At 42.0% G+C, this 23,071-nt stretch overlaps 1 protein-coding gene across 2 annotated transcripts in view; it reads right to left on the bottom strand.

The window, feature by feature from the left end:
* Window positions 1-23,071, bottom strand: part of LOC138855223 (N-acetylneuraminate lyase-like) — a 93,908-nt gene that overhangs the window by 50,760 nt on the left and 20,077 nt on the right. For both annotated transcript variants that reach the window (XM_070103432.1, XM_070103426.1), the window contains exons 4-6: window positions 22,858-22,928; window positions 11,325-11,467; window positions 3,724-3,892 (exon numbers count right to left, since the gene is read on the bottom strand). In XM_070103432.1, the coding sequence (XP_069959533.1) occupies window positions 3,724-3,892; window positions 11,325-11,467; window positions 22,858-22,928 (383 nt within the window). The remainder of the gene's footprint in view (window positions 1-3,723; window positions 3,893-11,324; window positions 11,468-22,857; window positions 22,929-23,071) is intronic.

Here is a 23,071-nt window from a genome sequence, read left to right as displayed (position 1 = left end):
TAAGGGAAGAATTGATCCGAGAAGGGAAGAATTGATCCGAGAAGGGAAGAATTGATCCGAGAAGGGAAGAATTGATCCGAGAAGGGAAGAATTGATCCGATAAGGGAAGAATTGATCCGAGAAGGGAAGAATTGATCCGAGAAGGGAAGAATTGATCCGAGAATGGAAGAATTGATCCGATAAGGGAAGAATTGATCCGAGAAGGGAAGAATTGATCCGAGAAGGGAAGAATTGATCCGAGAAGGGAAGAATTGATCCGAGAAGGGAAGAATTGATCCGAGAAGGGAAGAATTGATCCGAGAAGGGAAGAATTGATCCGAGAAGGGAAGAATTGATCCGAGAAGGGAAGAATTAACTATAATTCTTTGGATCAAGGCATTCCAACCCCTTTTCACCTCCACCCCCCTGGAGGTGCTTCCATAGACAAGATAATGGTCTGCAATACTGATAAGATGAGAATTAAACACATGTACAACATCTGGGTTTCTTTATTTGTTGACATCTGCAGATAAAGACACCCAGATGTTGCACATATGTATAATTTACCATCAAGATAAGTGGCCCTAGAGCCAGATGTTCCTTCACCCTCCTAACACTATCCTTCATGGAAGGACGTTGATGCTGGCCCTAGAGCCAGATGTTCCTTCACCCTTCTAACACTATCCTTCATGGAAGGACGTTGATGCTGGCCCTAGAGCCAGATGTTCCTTCACCCTCCTAACACTATCCTTCATGGAAGGACGTTGATGCTGGCCCTAGAGCCAGATGTTCCTTCACCCTCCTAACACTATCCTTCATGGAAGGACGTTGATGCTGGCCCTAGAGCCAGATGTTCCTTCACCCTTCTAACACTATCCTTCATGGAAGGACGTTGATGCTGGCCCTAGAGCCAGATGTTCCTTCACCCTCCTAACACTATCCTTCATGGAAGGACGTTGATGCTGGCCCTAGAGCCAGATGTTCCTTCACCCACCTAACACTATCCTTCATGGAAGGACGTTGATGCTGGTGAAGGACTTTCGATACAAGGAACTTTAGTTGGACTCTGCAGTGAGATGAGGCAGGGTAGCAGCTCATTGCCTGCGCTGCCAACGGTGTAAACTGTCCCGAGAGGCTCACATCAGGTGACAATATAAGGGTCAGAGCCAGGAGCTGAGATCTGATCCATGCAACAGCACACAAACACACACACACACACACACACACACACACACACAAACACACACACACACACACACACACACACACACACACACACACACACACACACACACACACACACACACACACACACACACACACACACACAAGGGTACCAATTTCTTATCGAGATTCGAAAAAAACACTCCTTTGATCTTTACATTTTTACAACACTGAAAATTATTTTTTGTTAAGAATTTTGATAGTAGTCAGAAAGTCCATTTTTTTACTTAAAAGAACTTATAACGAACTTTAATATACCAAAGCTAATAATTAAAATTACGGAGGAGGTAGGCACATTTATTTATATGTGTATATTTACAAAATAACCACAGGGGGAGTTGAACGATAGCTCTAGGCCTTTCGTATTGCAATCAAAACATCATCAGCAACTTGCAGAAATACAGTAGGAAATCCAGGAAATGATGCAATTTGTGCATAAGTATATTTAATTATAAACGATGTATTTTTTTTAAAACAGTGGAATAATTAAGACTATCCCTGATAATTATTTTCATAATGTTTTTGTTTACTGCAAAAAATAATTTAGCCGAAAAGATTTAGTGACCTTTGAGCGGGTAATATCAGGGACCAGATATTTATACTTGACTTGAGTTTTATTCATCCCGTAAACTAGATATTTAGATGGTATAGTCGAGCAGTTAATTAATTGTGTAACCCACCGAGAGCTTCACCACGTGTACCAGGAGCTGAAGCTCTGAATGACATCCTGTTGAAGCTCTGAACGACACATCCTACTGAAGCTCTGAACGACACATCCTACTGAAGCTCTGAACGACACATCCTACTGAAGCTCTGAACGACACATCCTACTGAAGCTCTGAACGACACATCCTACTGAAGCTCTGAACGACACATCCTACTGAAGCTCTGAACGACACATCCTACTGAAGCTCTGAACGACACATCGTACGAGGTACATGGTACCTTGCAATCTAATTAAGATGTATTAAAAATAGATATCAGAAAAATTCAGTTGTCTGCTCCCATGACTATGTCCTTGTGTTCTGTTATCAGTCATCGGATAAGATATAACAAACACTGTTAAGACGGCAGTTAGCGGTAGTAAGATTACTTACAGAATAAAACCTCTCAAATAAACAATTTTTATCTATACAAAGTAACAGTCTAACGTTGTTTTCAGAGTCGCAAGTTTCTGTCTTCTACCTAATCACTGGATCAAAAGCTCTTCACCTTCCAAAAAATGCGCCCCCTTTCCCTCCAAAGGTCAATATTAATAAATTCAACGTTATACCTACACAGTACGGAAAGGCAGTGATCGATCCCAGCCTTTTATTGATATATGTCAAGGAGAAAACACATGTAAAATAACTAACAGTGATCAAGGCCATGGATTCACACGAAAACCAGAGACTATTGACGTTATAAAACGAGGGGGAGAGGGAGCTAGATTATAGTCACGTATAATTAAAGAAACTAACATCGTCCCATGCACATGAATGCATTCCATAAATTCGCGAAACACACTTAATTTGCCTCGCGTTTTAAATTATTGTAGTAAAATTTATTTTTTATGCTGGTCACGAATTAAAGAAAAAAAATTACATAAAATTAAATTTCTTTGTTTAACTAGAGTTCACTAAATTACAAAATACAATTATCTTTATATAGACCAAAGCCTAATAATCTAAATTCATAAACCAGACAAAAAAAGAACAATATAGAGCTGAACTCTGCTCTTTAATTTCCATGAGAATACATGGCAGGTAGCACAATACTTGTTAGTTTTATCGAGGGAAACATATTTTTAAAGGGTTGGGTCGGTAAGCCAGCTCGAAGGTGTGATGCAAACTACTGAATTAGCTTTCAGTGGGTGATGCTTTGACGTGTCAAGATATTTCTACACAGAACGAAACGTTGCCTAAATAAAAAGCTTCTGTACCAGCTTCTTTAATGCAATTTGAAAAGTGATATTAAAGCCCCGGGAAAGCACTCAATCCGTGAGTCATACAGAACCTGGGGGAATGGGAATTAATCAGGTTTAAAACGGGGAAGAGAAGGATGCCTCCATTTTCTTTTATCCTCGCTCGAATCAAAGCATCTCTCATCCTTCCCCGAAGGGCGAATCAAGCCCCGTGGCCTGGTGGCTAAAGCTCTCGCTCCACACAGCGAGTGTCCAGGTTCGATTCCCGGCGAGGGTAGAAACAATGGGCGTGTTTCCTTATACTGGTTGTCTATGTTGGCCATCAGTAAAATGGGTACCTGGGTGTTGTTGACTGGTGTGGGTCGCATCCTGGCACAAAACTGACCTAATTTACCCGAAATGCTCAGCATAACAAGCGACTTTCTAAATAGTAATATGTCGTTGATGTCAGCTAGGCTTGTATACATTGTACATGTACTTGTAGAAATAAAGATATTATTATTATTATTATTATTATTATTATTATTATTATTATTATTATTATTATTATTATTATTATTATTATTATTATTATTATTATTATTATGAATTAACCTTTCTCCTTTGTCTTGACTTACGCTGGACTCCCGTCTTGATGGGATAATGGTAGTAGAAGAGAGGGGTGTTAGGGCAGGCAGTAGCCACCTCTTGCATGTACTCCACCAGTTCTTCTGTACTCTCTGGCTTGTCGAACAAGCACGGGAATACAGCTACGCCGTCAGCACCCAGCGCCTCAGCATGACGGGCCTGTGATAAGGAAATAAATCACAAAATGTAAGCGTGTCGACATATGATGGCATGATATACAGCTCTTTGGGAATGAGCTAGTGAGGATGGGATGACAAGAGTTAAAACATACAATAACAAGGAGAGAAAAAATTGTATATAGCTTAAAATAATAGAATTACATACTATATTTATTGGCCCATCACTATCTACTGAAGAGGGCCTCACTGAGAGGTCGAAACGTAGAGTATTTTTTTTTTTAATTTTTGTTAAATTTTCGTGTGTTTTTTTCTGGCTGTGACCTGTGAACATGTTGGACCTGTGAACATGTTGGACCTGTGAACATGTTGGACCTGTGAACATGTTGGACCTGTGAACATGTTGGACCTGTGAACATGTTGGACCTGTGAACATGTTGGACCTGTGAACATGTTGGACCTGTGAACATGCTGGACCTGTGAACATGTTGGACCTGTGAACATGTTGGACCTGTGAACATGTTGGACCTGTGAACATGTTGGACATGTGAACATGTTGGACATGTGAACATGTTGGACCTGTGAACATGTTGGACCTGTGAACATGTTGGACCTGTGAACATGTTGGACCTGTGAACATGTTGGACCTGTGAACATGTTGGACCTGTGAACATGTTGGACCTGTGAACATGTTGGACCTGTGAACATGCTGGACCTGTGAACATGTTGGACCTGTGAACATGCTGGACATGTGAACATGTTGGACCTGTGAACATGTTGGACCTGTGAACATGTTGGACCTGTGAACATGTTGGACCTGTGAACATGTTCACATGCTGGACATGTTCACATGCTGGACATGTGAACATGCTGGACATGTGAACATGCTGGACATGTGAACATGTTGGACATGTGAACATGTTGGACATGTGAACATGTTGGACCTGTGAACATGTTGGACCTGTGAACATGTTGGACATGTGAACATGTTGGACATGTGAACATGTTGGACCTGTGAACATGTTGGACCTGTGAACATGTTGGACATGTGAACATGTTGGACATGTGAACATGTTGGACATGTGAACATGTTGGACCTGTGAACATGTTGGACCTGTGAACATGTTGGACCTGTGAACATGTTGGACCTGTGAACATGTTGGACCTGTGAACATGTTGGACCTGTGAACATGTTGGACCTGTGAACATGTTGGACCTGTGAACATGCTGGACATGTGAACATGCTGGACATGTGAACATGTTGGACATGTGAACATGCTGGGCATGTGAACATGTTGGACATGTGAACATGCTGGACATGTGAACATGCTGGACATGTGAACATGTTGGACATGTGAACATGTTGGACATGTGAACATGCTGGACATGTGAACATGCTGGACATGTGAACATGCTGGACATGTGAACATGCTGGACTTGTGAACATGCTGGGCATGTGAACATGCTGGACATGTGAACATGCTGGACATGTGAACATGCTGGACATGTGAACATGCTGGACATGTGAACATGTTGGACATGTGAACATGCAGGACATGTGAACATGTTGGACATGTGAACATGCTGGACATGTGAGCATGTTGGACATGTGAGCATGTTGGACATGTGAGCATGTTGGACATGTGAACATGCTGGACTTGTGAACATGCTGGACATGTGAACATGTTGGACATGTGAACATGCTGGACATGTGAACGTGTTGGACATGTGAACATGTTGGACATGTGAACATGCTGGACATGTGAACATGCTGGACATGTGAACATGTTGGACATGTGAACATGCAGGACATATGAACATGCTGGACTTGTGAACATGCTGGACATGTGAACATGTTGGACATGTGAACATGCTTGACATGTGAACATGCTCGACTTGTGAACATGCTGGACATGTGAACATGTTGGACATGTGAACATGCTGGACATGTGAACATGCTGGACATGTGAACATGTTGGACATGTGAACATGCTGGACATGTGAACATGCTGGACTTGTGAACATGCTGGACATGTGAACATGTTGGACATGTGAACATGCTTGACATGTGAATATGCTCGACTTGTGAACATGCTGGACATGTGAACATGTTGGACATGTGAACATGCAGGACATGTGAACATGCTGGACATGTGAACATGCTGGACCTGTGAACATGCTGGACCTGTGAACATGCTGGACATGTGAACATGTTGGACATGTGAACATGCTGGACATGTGAACATGCTGGACATGTGAACATGCTGGACCTGTGAACATGCTGGACATGTGAACATGTTGGACATGTGAACATGCTATACATGTGAACATGCTGGACATGTGAACATGTTGGACATGTGAACATGCTGGACATGTGAACATGCTGGACATGTGAACATGCTGGACATGTGAACATGCTGGACCTGTGAACATGCTGGACCTGTGAATATGCTGGACATGTGAACATGCTGGACCTGTGAATATGCTGGACATGTGAACATGCTGGACCTGTGAACATGCTGGACCTGTGAACATGCTGGACCTGTGAATATGCTGGACATGTGAACATGCTGGACCTGTGAATATGCTGGACATGTGAACATGTTGGATATGTGAACATGTTGGACATGTGAACATGTTGAACCTGTGAACATGCTGGACCTGTGAACATGCTGGACCTGTGAACATGTTGGACATGTGAACATGTTGGACCTGTGAACATGTTGGACCTGTGAACATGTTGGACCTGTGAACATGCTGGACCTGTGAACATGTTGGACCTGTGAACATGCTGGACATGTGAACATGTTGGACATGTGAACATGTTGGACCTGTGAACATGTTGGACATGTGAACATGTTGGACCTGTGAACATGTTGGACATGTGAACATGTTGGACATGTGAACATGTTGGACCTGTGAACATGTTGGACCTGTGAACATGTTGGACATGTGAACATGCTGTGACCTGTGAACATGTTGGACCTGTGAACATGTTGGACATGTGAACATGTTGGACATGTGAACATGTTGGACCTGTGAACATGTTGGACCTGTGAACATGTTGGACATGTGAACATGTTGGACATGTGAACATGTTGGACATGTGAACATGTTGGACCTGTGAACATGTTGGACATGTGAACATGTTGGACATGTGAACATGTTGGACATGTGAACATGCTGGACCTGTGAACATAAGTGCACAAAAATTCCAACTTAACTCGCCAGCAAAGACTAAGTAATAATGAAACTATAATGCAATACGTGACAACGAATTAGTTAAACACTTCTCTCACCTGACTGATGACAGATCTATCTGACATGTCTCGCTGACTGACTGACATGTCTCACTCACTGACTGGCATGTCTCACTCACTGACTGACATGTCTCACTCACTGACTGGCATGCCTCACTGACTGACTGACTAACTTGTTTCTCCCCTCTCTCTTCCTTTTCCTACTCCTCTTACTCTTCTCACTACTTTTTCTCTCCCTTCCTTCCCAGTCTGACCTTCATCTAACACTTCATGAAAAATACGTAAAAAGAATAGAACAAACCCTAGCCTCGAAGTTCCGTGTCTTATCTTGCTGAGCTCCTCAAAACCAGAGTTCCCTCCACATACACAATATATATATATATATATATATATATATATATATATATATATATATATATATATATATATATATATATATATATATATATTCTGTATATTTCTTAATATGATGGACTCTACACATCGACTCCGGGCAGAGGGACTGATTACCTCAAACTCCTTATCTTCCACTATTGTTCTGTGTATTGGACTGAAGAAGCCATTGGCTGGCGAAAAGTTTGCTCAGTAAAGATTCTTAAATATTGCGTAAGTGTCTCATTCTTGTTCATGTGTGTTAATGCAGTCAGATTGTATTTAATTAGACTCATATGTACTACAAATGAAGCAACGAGTGGCGACACTTCTCTCTTAATAAATGTCTTGACTCCGTATATGTGTAATAATTCAACAACCAGGAGCTTCGATAAGCTTTGGGGAACACATACGCGTGCAGAAAATAAAAAAAATATTTGAGTGAATAACGTTTGCGTATTTCATAGGAAATCAGTCTGCAGAAACGGGGCTGCCTTGATTCTGGTCTCCTTGTGCCTTGAGGCTGCCTTGATCCTAATTTCCGTCTGCCTTGATCCTGATTTCCGTCTTCCTTGATCCGGGTTTCCGTCTGCCTTGAGGCTGCCTTGATCCTGGTTTCCGTCACAGTAGCCCAATACTCGGCTAGTTTTAGCCTATCAGAAGTATTCGGCAGGCAGATTCTCCCCTACCACACAGGCAGGTGAAGCACGCTCGAGCATCCGACATCGTCAGATCTAACCTTACCTAGCTTACCTGACTTTTTCTATATACATTCTGGTTTTTCCCTTTGTGTTGAGTTGTAAAATTTCCCAATAAGAGATATGTCTCCTAATAAATATCCTTAGTGTTGCACTTGTGTCTTCGTTTCACGCTTTCATTTCTCTTCTTTTTATTACCTTCTGTCCCCTCTCCTCTCTTCCCTGTCCTCTCTACATTGTCATATTCATTCCTTCAGTCTCATCCCTCGCTATTTTTTCTTTAAGTTCTCCTCTCGCTTCCTTCTCTTCTCCACTGTTCTTCTTTTCAATTATTCTCGTCTTTATCTCTCGTCTCCCCGTATTTCTCTTTATTTCTCCCTCGCCCTTTTGTATTTTACTTCTCGTTCTACCCTTTTCCCCTCTAGTCGACCCCTCTGTCTATCTCCACTTCCCTTCACTTTCGTTTTCCCCTCTCTTCCTATCCCTTGTCTTCACCTCCCTCGCTCCCCAAACTCTTCGTTTGTTTTTTAAGCACTGTCTCGCTCACAAAAATGGCGTAGGGGAGCCCAATACGCGTAGTAAACAACACGTTTTTTTCGTCCTCGACTTTAAATGGGTCTCCAAAACGCAGTTCAAGGGATTTTGCACGAATACTGGCCCTCATACAAAAGTTTTATTGGATATTTTTCACTTTAAAAATATAAATATTTATCGCTCATAGTTTACACACACACACATACACACACACACACACACACACACACACACACACACACACACACACACACACACACACACACACACACACACACACACACACACTGAAGTATTTCTTCAGTTATAGAGTAGTCAGGCCGTGGAATAGCCTAGAAAGTGACGTAGTGGAGGCGGGAACCATACATAGTTTTAATGCGAGGTATGATAAAGCTCACAGGGCAGGGAGAGAGAGGACCTAGTAGCAATCAGTGAAGAGGCGGGGGCCAGGAGCTATGAGTCGACCCCTGCAACCACAAATAGGTGAGTACAAATAGGTGAGTACACACACACACACATATATATATATATAAATAAATATATATTTAATTATTTTTTTATTAACACATTGGCCGTTTCCCACCAAGGCAGGGTGGCTCGAAAAAGAAAAACTTTCATCATCATTCACTCCATCACTGTCTTGCCAGAGGCATGCTTACATTACTACAGTTATAAAACTGCAACATTAACACCCCTCCTTCAGAGAGCAGACACTGTACTTCAGTTCTCCAGGACTCAAGTCCGGCCTGCCAGTTTCTGTGACTCCCTTCATAAATATTATCCTGCTCACACTCTAACAGCAGGTCTAGTCCTAAAATCCATTTGTCTCCATTCGCCACTATCTATAACGCTCACGCATGCTTGCTGGAAGTCTAAGCCCCTCGCACACTAAACCTCCTCTACCCGCCCTCTCTCCAGCCTTTCCTAGGCCGACCTCTACCCCGCCTTCCCTCCACTGCAGATTCATTCACTCTCAAAGTCATTCTATTTCCTTCCATCCTCTCTACATGTCCGAACCACCTCAACGACCCCTCCTCAGCCCTCTGGATAATAGTTTTGGTAATGTCGTGCCGAATAGGCAAAACTTGTGATTATGGCTTATATAGCAACGCTCTTCTTGCCAAATAAGGCAACAGAAAATTTGTGTATGGAATAATTTCGCAAAAATCATTCTGATCCTAATGATAAAGAATATTTCCTTGTGTTCGTTTATTATTAAATTATTGTAAATTTCTCTAAAATATATTTAGTTGGATTAGGCTAAATACAACTGCGCTTGTTATAATAAGGTTAGGTAAGTTTTCTAAGGTTCTTTAGGTACAAAATTATTAATTTTTTACATTAATTAACATAAATGGAAAAAAGTCTTTAAACGTAAAAGAGAAAATTTTAGAAAGGACTTAATTATAAATGAGTTCTTGCTAGTTGATCAATTTTACCTATTCAGCACGATATATATATATATATATATATATATATATATATATATATATATATATATATATATATATATATATATATATATATATATATATATATATATATATATATATATATATATATATATTATAGGATGGGGTCCACCTCTGGTGTAAATTGTGGGACCCACAGCCTCGGAGAAGTGGATAAAAAGGCTTCAAGGAGGAATATTTGGATTTCTTCCTGAAGCCGTTTGAATTTTCCACTTCCCCTACCACCCCATCTTTTAAACTATTTTTTTTTACCAATAGGAATATTTTATTACATAATATGGCACAGAAGATTTAAGAGATACATTGTTAATATAAAGGTGCCATATACGGTACATGTTGTTACGTGTGTATCACCGATTATAAGGCGAAAATCTCATCCAGCTCCTCAGAGCTGGGGCGTGTGCCCAAAATACAGCAGGCATTACCCCTTTGAACAGCCGCACTGAGCCGCTGGAACAGAAAACTAGCTGCCCTGGGATCCCTAGTTACCCTGATGAGTCTTTTTCCCAGCTCCTTAAGGAAATTAGATGCACTCTTTCCCCATGAGCCAAGGGTCTCTGAGCCTATGGGAACAAACATATAATGATGGGCAAGTTCTCCATATTTTCTAGACTTTTGGGACTCCCTGAAGCTGGCAGCTGCCCCTCCTTCCTCCCTGGTGTATTGGAGATAGGTATCAGCCAAGGTAGATGCACATGTATAGTCCCACACCACCTGCTTCCCATCTGTCCAGGCTTGAAGGGTGATACCATCTGGACGCTTCTAGCTGCCATCAGATCTGCATAGTTGGGGTGGCTTCCTTACTGCTGGGCATCCAGCTGTTGTGAGGCTCCTCTTGATATATATATATATATATATATATATATATATATATATATATATATATATATATATATATCTATATATATATATATGTGTGTGTGTGTGTGTGTGTGTGTGTGTGTGTGTGTGTGTGTGTGTGTGTGTGTGTGTGTGTGTGTGTGTGTGTGTGTGTGTGTGTGGAGGAAATCACAATAAATACGTGGTTGCAAATATATAGAAATACCTTAGTGAAAACAGGGCAAACACCTGAGTAATTTCACGTGTGTAAGCACATGAAAGAGCAAAGGTGTTTACAGATACATAGCAGACATATTTACCAGCTCCTGGGTATCTTTGAGGCAGCCGCCCCCACAGTGAATGATGATAGTGGGCACGTCTGCTCGCCTCTTGATCCAAGTCTCAGCAACTTCCTTCCTCTCCGGCACTGTCATGGACATGCACTCTCCAACGGTGCCGTTAACTGCAGTTATAAGTTCCATGGTGAGAGGGGGATTGATTGTGGACGTAGGCACATGTGTGTGTGTGTGTGTGTGTGTGTGTGTGTGTGTGTGTACTCACCTAGTTGTACTCACCTAGTTGAGGTTGCGGGGGTCGAGTCCGAGCTCCTGGCCCCGCCTCTTCACTGATCGCTACTAGGTCACTCTCCCTGAGCCGTGAGCTTTATCATACCTCTGCTTAAAGCTATGTATGGATCCTGCCTCCACTACATCGCTTCCCAAACTATTCCACTTACTGACTACTCTGTGGCTGAAGAAATACTTCCTAACATCCCTGTGATTCATCTGTGTCTTCAGCTTCCAACTGTGTCCCCTTGTTACTGTGTCCAATCTCTGGAACATCCTGTCTTTGTCCACCTTGTCAATTCCTCTCAGTATTTTGTATGTCGTTATCATGTCCCCCCTATCTCTCCTGTCCTCCAGTGTCGTCAGGTTGATTTCCCTTAACCTCTCCTCGTAGGACATACCTCTTAGCTCTGGGACTAGTCTTGTTGCAAACCTTTGCACTTTCTCTAGTTTCTTCACTTGCTTGGCTAGGTGTGGGTTCCAAACTGGTGCCGCATACTCCAATATGGGCCTAACGTACACGGTGTACAGGGTCCTGAATGATTCCTTATTAAGATGTCGGAATGCTGTTCTGAGGTTTGCTAGGCGCCCATATGCTGCAGCAGTTATTTGGTTGATGTGCGCTTCAGGAGATGTGCCTGGTGTTATACTCACCCCAAGATCTTTTTCCTTGAGTGAGGTTTGTAGTCTCTGACCCCCTAGACTGTACTCCGTCTGCGGCCTTCTTTGCCCTTCCCCAATCTTCATGACTTTGCACTTGGTGGGCTTGAACTCCAGGAGCCAATTGCTGGACCAGGTCTGCAGCCTGTCCAGATCCCTTTGTAGTTCTGCCTGGTCTTCGATCGAGTGAATTCTTCTCATCAACTTCACGTCATCTGCAAACAGGGACACCTCAGAGTCTATTCCTTCCGTCATGTCGTTCACAAATACCAGAAACAGCACTGGTCCTAGGACTGACCCCTGCGGGACCCCGCTGGTCACAGGTGCCAACTCTGACACCTCGCCATGTACCATTACTCGCTGCTGTCTTCCTGACAAGTATTCCCTGATCCATTGTAGTGCCTTCCCTGTTATCCCTGCTTGGTCCTCCAGTTTTTGCACCAATCTCTTGTGTGGAACTGTGTCAAACGCCTTCTTGCAGTCCAAGAAAATGCAATCCACCCACCCCTCTCTCTCTTGTCTTACTGCTGTCACCATGTCATAGAACTCCAGTAGGTTTGTGACACAGGATTTCCCGTCCCTGAAACCATGTTGGCTGCTGTTGATGAGATCGTTCCTTTCTAGGTGTTCCACCACTCTTCTCCTGATAATCTTCTCCATGATTTTGCATACTATACATGTCAGTGACACTGGTCTGTAGTTTAATGCTTCATGTCTGTCTCCTTTTTTAAAGATTGGGACTACATTTGCTGTCTTCCATGCCTCAGGCAATCTCCCTGTTTCGATAGATGTATTGAATATTGTTGTTAGGGGTACACATAGCGCCTCTGCTCCCTCTCTCAATACCCATGGGGAGATGTTATCTGGCCCCATTGCCTTTGAGGTATCTAGCTCACTCAGAAGCCTCTTCACTTCTTCCTCGGTTGTGTGCACTGTGTCCAGCACTTGGTGGTGTGCCCCACCTCTCCGTCTTTCTGGAGTCCCTTCTGTCTCCTCTGTGAACACTTCTTTGAATCTCTTGTTGAGTTCTTCACATACTTCACGGTCATTTCTTGTTGTCTCTCCTCCTTCCTTCCTTAGTCTGATTACCTGGTCCTTGACTGTTGTTTTCCTCCTGATGTGGCTGTACAACAGTTTCGGGTCAGATTTGGCTTTCGCTGCTATGTCATTTTCATATTGTCTTTGGGCCTCTCTTCTTATCTGTGCATATTCGTTTCTGGCTCTACGACTGTTCTCCTTATTCTCCTGGGTCCTTTGCCTTCTATATTTCTTCCATTCCCTAGCACACTTGGTTTTTGCCTCCCTGCACCTTTGGGTAAACCATGGGCTCATCCTGGCTTTTTTTTTTTTTTTTTTTTTTTTTTTTTTTTTTTTTTTTTTTTTTTTTTTTTGTGTGTGTGTGTGTGTGTGTGTGTGTGTGTGTGTGTGTGTGTGGCGCGGATGTTCCTTATTTTCTGTTACATTTTATTTCCTCTGTTGTATTTCTCTCTACATATTTATATATGCAATCCTCTTCCCATTCTTCCTTTTTTGCCTGAAAACTTTAAGCATTTCAAGCTGCTTTCTCCTTATATTTTTATTCCCATTTCTCTCTGTGTTTCTTTCCCACATTACTTCTTTCTCGTTATCTCTCCCTCTCTCTCAATCTCCTTTTTTTTTCCTTTATTTACTCACTCATTCCGTGCCAGAGCATTAAGCTAATAACATAAACAGCTCATTCTCATCGCCCCTCTTGTTATCTCTATTTTTCGTTTCATTGTCCCTAGTCTTCCTGTCTTCTTCCCTCCTGGTCGTCCACCGTACCCTCGGCAATACTTCAGATAACAGAGGTAACATATGGGAACATGACAGATGGATGGCTTCCTTGGCCTTCAAGAGAGCACGCATTATGCGTGTGTGCTAGCGTGTACCTACTTTGTACTCACCAATTTGTGATAGAACATCAAAGTGAAGAGGTCACTTATCGATGAATTGTGGGAATCTATACGTGGACAGATATAGTGCATAAAAGAAACTATGTATATCGCTCTCTACCTGTGAGCTTTGTGGCTGTAAAGGTCGAGACTCGGCTCCTGGTGCATTTCTCTCAATTGGTCATAGTCACTAGTCGTCTGAGCGCTCATGTTGGTCTATCATACTTAATCTGCAACCTGTGCATGGAATCTGCTTCCATCTTTTGCTCATTAAGATCCTTCATTTTGCTAATGATAGGCTAAAAAAAACTATTTCTTACTTTTTATGGCGGTTTTAGTGTTTATGATACTTCGTTTTCAGTCCCCTCCCAATGCATGAGGAAGTTGCAAATTATTGCACGACAAGAGGTGCTTCAATTCTCCCATTTTTTGCAACAATTGCAAATTGGTACCTAAATATCAGACATTCAGTTCTAACCTTTCTCTAAGTACAATACAGCAGTGTTTAAGATTTTAGGCCGATTAAAATTCATTCTTCAGTTATTATAAAGAAAATAATTTATGTAACAAAATTGACAAATTAAAATGTACACAATCCGAAATTGATGAGGACGTTTCTAAGAGAAAAACACCAGTACTAAAAGTTTGAAGCCAACCAGAAGAGAGATTCTCCAGGTAATGGGCGACATCCAACAATCCCAAAATTATTACAATAATAAAAAAACTGCCAAAATTATACCTACACAGTCTAAACCCAAAAGATGGCATCCTTTCTTGAAACACATCAACCATTAAAGTTTGAAGCTGTTCAAAGGAGGTACACTCATATTTTAAGGGCAATAATAATACGCCATTTAAAAATTAAAATCACAAAGGTGGCTCCAGTAAAAATCCCAACCTTCTTCTAGGTAAGATACACCAGTATAGAACGTTTGAGGGTAATCAGAAGTTTGTTCAAGCTATTTCCTGGACACTTTAACTTTATCAGTGGCTTTATACAAGCGACAGAAAGGCATCTGCCCATCGCATACGGTTCATGAACTTTTTCCTTACTTATAATTTACTGGTGAGGAAAATTTGAAGTCAGTTGGACGAGGCGTCTTAGAGTTATAAACAAAAATCCTGGAGGAAGACAAGAAAACGTCTTCTTCAGCCGGAGGATTCTCTTTCAAATTGTACTCTATCAAGTTTATTTTTTGTGGAGTGAGATTCTTTTCCGTTTGACATTTTCGAGGAAAGGAGAGAATGGTGTTCTTTGATAGTGACTCTGTTCTTACTTGAATTTATACATTTCTTTGTGGCAGTGAGTGGCTTCCGTGACACAAGAATGAGAAGATAGAGGAAGAATAACGAAGGAAAGTGGAAGCGTTAGACAGAGAGTAAAAAAAAAAATATGAAGAAAAGGTGAGAGAGAGAGAGAGAGAGAGAGAGAGAGAGAGAGAGAGAGAGAGAGAGAGAGAGAGAGAGAGAGAGAGAGTGGAAGTGATGGAAGGTAAGCGATGACAGGTTACGTTTGCTATTAAACTAATCCATCTCCATAATCTTGAGAGGATGTGGTTCGGGACTCTGCAAGGGGACTATTCTGAAGCCTGGACCCAGCCTGGTTGTGTGATCGCGGTGATCGAATCAGTAGCTCTACTCTGTTGTTATACCTGTTCGTTATGAAGCGTCAGCACATTGCCAATTGATTTAGAAGAAACAAGTTTTGTCACTGCCTGTTGGCGTAATGAGTCGTAGATGTAACTTCCGAAGTAAAAGAATTTCCTGACTGGGACTTCATTCTGGCTGGTATTCTCAGAAATGCCAAATCAAAGGTTTGAGACCTGATTACTAAACTGAACTGCTAGGCTTGTTTATTACGATTTGTAATAAATTAACATAACACACACAAACACACACACACACACACAAACACACACACACACACACACACACACACACACACACACACACACACACACACACACACACACACACACACACACACACACACGCACGCACACACGCACAGGCACACGCACACGCGCACACACACACACGTCCTCATATACAACAGGCCTAGTGTCTAATCGACATGTGCCTAGGACAAAATGGTAACTAACACACACACACACACACACACACACACACACACATACACAAATAAACACACACAAACACACAAACACACACCAACACACACCAACACACAGGGCAAGTTTGTCTGAGAGGCGGGTTTCAAGTACACGAGGGCATATCCAGATGTTTAAACTTAATTAAGATAAGTCACAAGGATGTTAAGAAACACTGCTTTAGATTTAGAGTGATCAGGAAGTGGAACTATCGAGACAGAAATGTGGTAAAGGCAGGACTCATACAAAGATTTGAGAATAGGTATGATAGGGCTCATGCAGCCAGAAGAGGATGAAACTCAGTAGTAACCAGCAGAGAGAAGTGACCAAGAGCTCAGTGGTGTTCATTTTTCTTCTCAAAAATATTTATAACGACCATAGAGCATAGAATATTACAGAGAATTCGGTAAACAAGGTGAGGGAAACTAAGCCAACATAGGGATGATTGAGTACACTCTCATATGTAACAATGGTGGATATTTATATATAAACAGCAAAACACACACACACACACACACACACACACACACACACACACTAAATCTCAAATCACACCCTCACTACCCACTCGGAAACCAAAATCTAACTTTGGGCGAAGTTGAATAAGTAAAAATATGAAAAAATAACTGCGGGGGCATGAATTTTCGATACGGTTCCTAACCACGACTTGCCTCGACTTGTTGTAATAACCTTCAGAAGTGTAATGTTATGCACTTGATGATTCCAGAGGTTCCAAGGTGGTAGTGGGTTGGTGGTGGGCACATTAATGGTAGGTATGAGAGAGAGAGAGGCATTAGTGGACGGAGGGGTGTTAGTAATGGAGGTATTAGTAGAATTAGTGTTAGTAATGGTTGTGTTCATGGAGAGGGAGTTAGTAATGAAAGTGTTGGTGAATTGAGTGTTAGACGAAGGGTATTAATCATGGAGGCGGATGTAGCCCTAGTAAAAGGAGTGTTCCTGGTGGGAATGTTAGTAATTTATGAGGTGATGTATGAAGGCCGAAAGAGGGTGTATGGAGGGTGAAAGAGGGTGTATGAAGGGTAAGAGTGTATGAAGGGTGAAAGAGGGTATGAAGGATGAAAGAGAGTGTATGACGGGTGAAACAGTATATGAAGGGTGAAAGAGCGTATTAAGGGTGAAAGAGGGCGTATGAAGGGTGAAACAGGGTATATGAAGGGTGAAAGAGAGTGTATTAAGGGTGAAAAAGGGTGTATGAAGGGTGAAAGAGAGTGTATTATTAAGAGTGAAAGAGGGTGTATGAAGGGTGAAAGAGGGTGTATGAAGTGTGAAAGAGTGTATTAAGGGTGAAAGAGGGTGTATGAAGGATGAAAGAGGGTATATGGAGGGTGAAAGAGGGTGTATGAAGGGTGAAAGAGGGTATATGAAGGGTGAAAAAGGGTATATGAGGGGTGAAAGAGGGTATATGAAGGGTGAAAGAGGGTGTATGAAGGGTGAAAGAGCGTGTATAAAGGGTGAAAGAGTGTGTATTAAGGGTGAAAGAGTGTGTATGAAGGGTGAAAGAGGGTATATGAAGGGTGAAAGAGGGTGTATGAAGGGTGAAAGAGGGTATCTGAAGAGTGAAAGAGGGTATATGAAGGGTGAAAGAGGGTATATTAAGGGTGAAAGAGGGTGTATGAAGGGTGAAAGAGGGTGTATGAAGGGTGAAAGAGGGTGCATTAAGGGTGAAAGAGGGTATATGAATGGTGAAAGAGGGTATACGAAGGGTGAAAGAGGGTATATGAAGGGTGAAAGAGGGTATATGAAGGGTGAAAGAGGGTATATGAAGGGTGAAAGAGGGTATATGGAGGGTGAAAGAGGGTGCATTAAGGGTGAAAGAGGGTATATGAAGGGTGAAAGAGGGTATATGAAGGGTGAAAGAGGGTATATGAAGGGTGAAAGAGGGTATATGAAGGGTGAAAGAGGGTATATGAAGGGTGAAAGAGGGTATATGGAGGGTGAAAGAGGGTGCATTAAGGGTGAAAGAGGGTATATGAAGGGTGAAAGAGGGTATACGAAGGGTGAAAGAGGGTATATGAAGGGTGAAAGAGGGTGTATGAAGGGTGAAAGAGGGTATATGAAGGGTGAAAGAGGGTATATGAAGGGTGAAAGAGGGTATATGAAGGGTGAAAGAGGGTATATGAAGGGTGAAAGAGGGTATATGGAGGGTGAAAGAGGGTGCATTAAGGGTGAAAGAGGGTATATGAAGGGTGAAAGAGGGTATACGAAGGGTGAAAGAGGGTATATGAAGGGTGAAAGAGGGTGTATGAAGGGTGAAAGAGGGTATATGGAGGGTGAAAGAGGGTGCATTAAGGGTGAAAGAGGGTATATGAAGGGTGAAAGAGGGTATATGAAGGGTGAAAGAGGGTATATGAAGGGTGAAAGAGGGTATATGAAGGGTGAAAGAGAGTATACGAAGGGTGAAAGAGGGTGTATGAAGGGTGAAAGAGGGTATATGAAGGGTGAAAGAGGGTGTATGACGGGTGAAACAGTGTATGAAGGGTGAAAGAGCGTATTAAGGGTGAAAGAGGGCGTATGAAGGGTGAAACAGGGTATATGAAGGGTGAAAGAGAGTGTATTAAGGGTGAAAAAGGGTGTATGAAGGGTGAAAGAGAGTGTATTATTAAGAGTGAAAGAGGGTGTATGAAGGGTGAAAGAGGGTGTATGAAGTGTGAAAGAGTGTATTAAGGGTGAAAGAGGGTGTATGAAGGATGAAAGAGGGTATATGGAGGGTGAAAGAGGGTGTATGAAGGGTGAAAGAGGGTATATGAAGGGTGAAAGAGGGTATATGAGGGGTGAAAGAGGGTATATGAAGGGTGAAAGAGGGTGTATGAAGGGTGAAAGAGCGTGTATGAAGGGTGAAAGAGTGTGTATTAAGGGTGAAAGAGTGTGTATGAAGGGTGAAAGAGGGTATATGAAGGGTGAAAGAGGGTGTATGAAGGGTGAAAGAGGGTATCTGAAGGGTGAAAGAGGGTATATGAAGGGTGAAAGAGGGTATATTAAGGGTGAAAGAGGGTGTATGAAGGGTGAAAGAGGGTGTATGAAGGGTGAAAGAGGGTGCATTAAGGGTGAAAGAGGGTATATGAATGGTGAAAGAGGGTATACGAAGGGTGAAAGAGGGTATATGAAGGGTGAAAGAGGGTATATGAAGGGTGAAAGAGGGTATATGAAGGGTGAAAGAGGGTATATGGAGGGTGAAAGAGGGTGCATTAAGGGTGAAAGAGGGTATATGAAGGGTGAAAGAGGGTATATGAAGGGTGAAAGAGGGTATATGTATATGAAGGGTGAAAGAGGGTATATGAAGGGTGAAAGAGGGTATATGAAGGGTGATATGAAGGGTGAAAGAGGGTATATGAAGGGTATATGAAAAGAGGGTGCAGAGGGTATATGAAGGGTGAAAGAGGGTATATGAAAAAGAGGGTATATGAAGGGTGAAAGAGGGTATATGAAGGGTGAAAGAGGGTATATGAAGGGTGAAAGAGGGTATATGAAGGGTGAAAGAGGGTATATGAAGGGTGAAAGAGAGTATACGAAGGGTGAAAGAGGGTGTATGAAGGGTGAAAGAGGGTATATGAAGGGTGAAAGAGGGTATATGAAGGGTGAAAGAGAGTATACGAAGGGTGAAAGAGGGTGTATGAAGGGTGAAAGAGGGTATATGAAGGGTGAAAGAGGGTGTATGAAGGGTGAAAGAGGGTATATGAAGGGTGAAAGAGGATGTACGAAGGGTGAAAGAGGGTATATGAAGGGTGAAAGAAGTATACGAAGGGTGAAAGAGGGTGTATGAAGGGTGAAAGAGGGTATATGAAGGGTGAAAGAGGGTATATGAAGGGTGAAAGAGAGTATACGAAGGGTGAAAGAGGGTGTATGAAGGGTGAAAGAGGGTATATGAAGGGTGAAAGAGGGTGTATGAAGGGTGAAAGAGGGTATATGAAGGGTGAAAGAGGATGTACGAAGGGTGAAAGAGGGTATATGAAGGGTGAAAGAGGAAATATCTAGGAAAGTGCAGAAAGTTAGCTGGCACTAGATCATATAAAACCCACAAAGGATATACCAGCGAAGTGATCAAATATCCTTGCATAGATGCAGATTATAGTCCAATAAAATTATTTGAAAAAATATTTAAATGTATTGATCTTAATGTGGAAAGAAACAGGAGAAATGATATACCTAAAGGCAAAGAAAACCTTATTACTAACGTGAACTCAGGTATAGTGGCACCTTAAATGGCTAGTAACATATTTTCTAGTGGTAAAAGCCTTTTATGTGTGAAAATAATGATTAAAAATTGTGGGATTTGTTGCCCAACTTTAAATATATTCAGTGAGTTGTAACAAAAGATAAATAATTCACGTAACAATTAACTAACAAAAATTCACACCTAACCCATAATTCACACCTAACCCACAATTCGGAGATGAAACCTGAAACTATGTTTCGGCCCACTGTGAACCCTTCATAATGGCTCAACACTGGCTCAAATGTTTCAAGTTTCCCTTCCGAATTGTGGGTCAGTTGTAAATTGTTCCAGTCAAGATATTGTGACTTTGATTCTTCTTCCGGGCAACAGGTCTTGTTATTTTTCGCAAGTAAAGAGCCAAGAATATAAAACGTTGAAGATTTTCCCAACTACACATGTTAATAAGTGAAGCAGATTGCAGCATGAGGGAGAAACAGCGTCCAGGATCATTCTTCCTGTAATTATAAAGTATCTCTTTACGGGGAAAGTTTTATTTATTATACTGGCAAATTTCCCTCGATAATCAATTATAAATTAACCTGATTTTCTTACAAGTTTAGGCAGCCAGAGAGGGATGACAGTTTTCCTTGGAACAACCGTAGTAGCTTTCTGCTTATGGGTATACATGTTGTATATCTGGAGAGAGTTCAGGAGATCATCTTTTTCCCCGTCTAGTCCCAGCAGACCATTTCCTTCGTGTTAGTCGCCTGAGAAGTCATGCTGTTGGTGTTAGTTATATGCATTCTGACGAAAGCGCCACAAACTTTCCTCTGAATCTTCTGAAATTTAGTCTTGAAGACAGTGGTTCATTGGTAATTCGACTTATATATGAAGGATGCTGAAAAGACTTCGATCCTTTATATTAACTGAATTACCTCGTAGTGTATTTAACCCCTTCTTGTAAAGAGAAATTTCCAGTGTGCGGATTTATAACCCCTCCACCATTCTTTATGTGGAGATAAATCTATTTCTCGCCTACATTCTAGGGAGCACAATTTGATGAAGTCTTGGTATATCCAGTAGCGACCAGCGAAGAGGCGGGGCCAGGAGCTAGGACTCGACCCCTGCAACCTCAACTAGGTGAGTACACACACACACACACACACACACACACACACACACACACGCCCGCTTAAGACATACGCAAAGCAAAATAAACAATACCCATGCAACATACTAAATAACTCTCTCTGTTAGTGCATTTCGTAACTCAAAATTCGTAGAGGAAAGCTTAGAGAACGCTTCAGTAAAATCAGTATTGAAGAGTAGAATTGTCTGAGATTTACATGCGTAATCCAACCACCAGATATTAAGTCAAAAAGCTCTACCGTAAGGAAAATATTCCCACTGAGATGTTGTTCTTCCATCGGAGTCTTGTCCCCAGGAATCATCGTGCTGAGCAATCTGTTCTTAAGACTTTTCCTCAGGCTCGTTCGAGGTATTAAAAAAACTAGTAAACTTTCCCTTAGGATTGTTGGGATGGGCAATAAAGAAATTTCACACGAAGTAAAACGAAATACAACTTGGGTAATTTTCTTGATGTCCAGTTTCTCATGTGTCAGAAAGTTTAGCAGCAGTAATGGGAAGAGATAGATAGAGAGAGAGAGAGAGAGAGAGAGAGAGAGAGAGAGAGAGAGAGAGAGAGAGAGAGAGAGAGAGAGAGAGAGAGAGAGAGAGAGGGAGAGAGACAGACAGAGATTTTCGCCTTAGGAGAAGAGCTTCATCCTCAGCATTCACATTCTTCAATGCTTTTAGCAAGAAGAGCAGTATAGTGCTTTATGTTTTTCCGTCTTCAGTGCCTCTAAGCTACTGAATTGTTGATATAAATCCAGATGTACTCCTGTTAACCCTTTTGTGGCCTAGTTCCCAGGCCTTTTTTATAACCATATTCTCTTGCGCTACCGTCCACAGGATGGATATGGGGTGCACAATAAACCAGCCACTTCGGTGGCAAAATCTAATCTAAGCTACAGGAACATAGCTAGGCATATAGTCTGCCCTTATCAGTGTTCGTAATTAAGCTTGTCATCTCCAGTGTTCAGTCTCTGAAGATTTAGGTAATTTATTGAAATTTGCAGCAGTTGTGGCACTTACTGCATTACCTCCCTCCCGAATCCCTCTCCAGTAGTATATCACTGTAAAACAAACAATTCGCAAATCTTGTGTTCTTTTCAGTGCCGCTTTTCCCTCTGTTTAGGAATCATGCTAAGACATCTTCATTACCTATTTTATCTTGCGCTTTCATAGCCACACACACACACACACACATACACACACACACACACACACACACACACACACACACACACACACACACACACACACACACACACACACACACACACACACACACTGTAAAGTGTACTCACCCCATGCGCCCTTCACACCTGACTGCTGCAAATGCTTGGTGTAGGCCGGAATCAACTCCAGATTCAGAGACCTGTGGAGGAGACAGTAAATGTGTTAGCTGTCGTAAACATGAATATTATTTGTAACCGGGCTGGTGATGCTGCTGGGGCTTCTGTTGATGCTGTTGCTGCTGCTGATGGTGGTTCTGTTGATGCTGTTGCTGCTGCTGATGGT

The sequence above is a fragment of the Cherax quadricarinatus genome, chromosome 5, assembly GCF_038502225.1.
Source record: "Cherax quadricarinatus isolate ZL_2023a chromosome 5, ASM3850222v1, whole genome shotgun sequence".
NCBI classification, from domain to species: domain Eukaryota; kingdom Metazoa; phylum Arthropoda; class Malacostraca; order Decapoda; family Parastacidae; genus Cherax; species Cherax quadricarinatus.
Note: the sequence above shows the minus strand (reverse complement) of the source record. Positions and strands in the feature narration are given on the sequence as shown.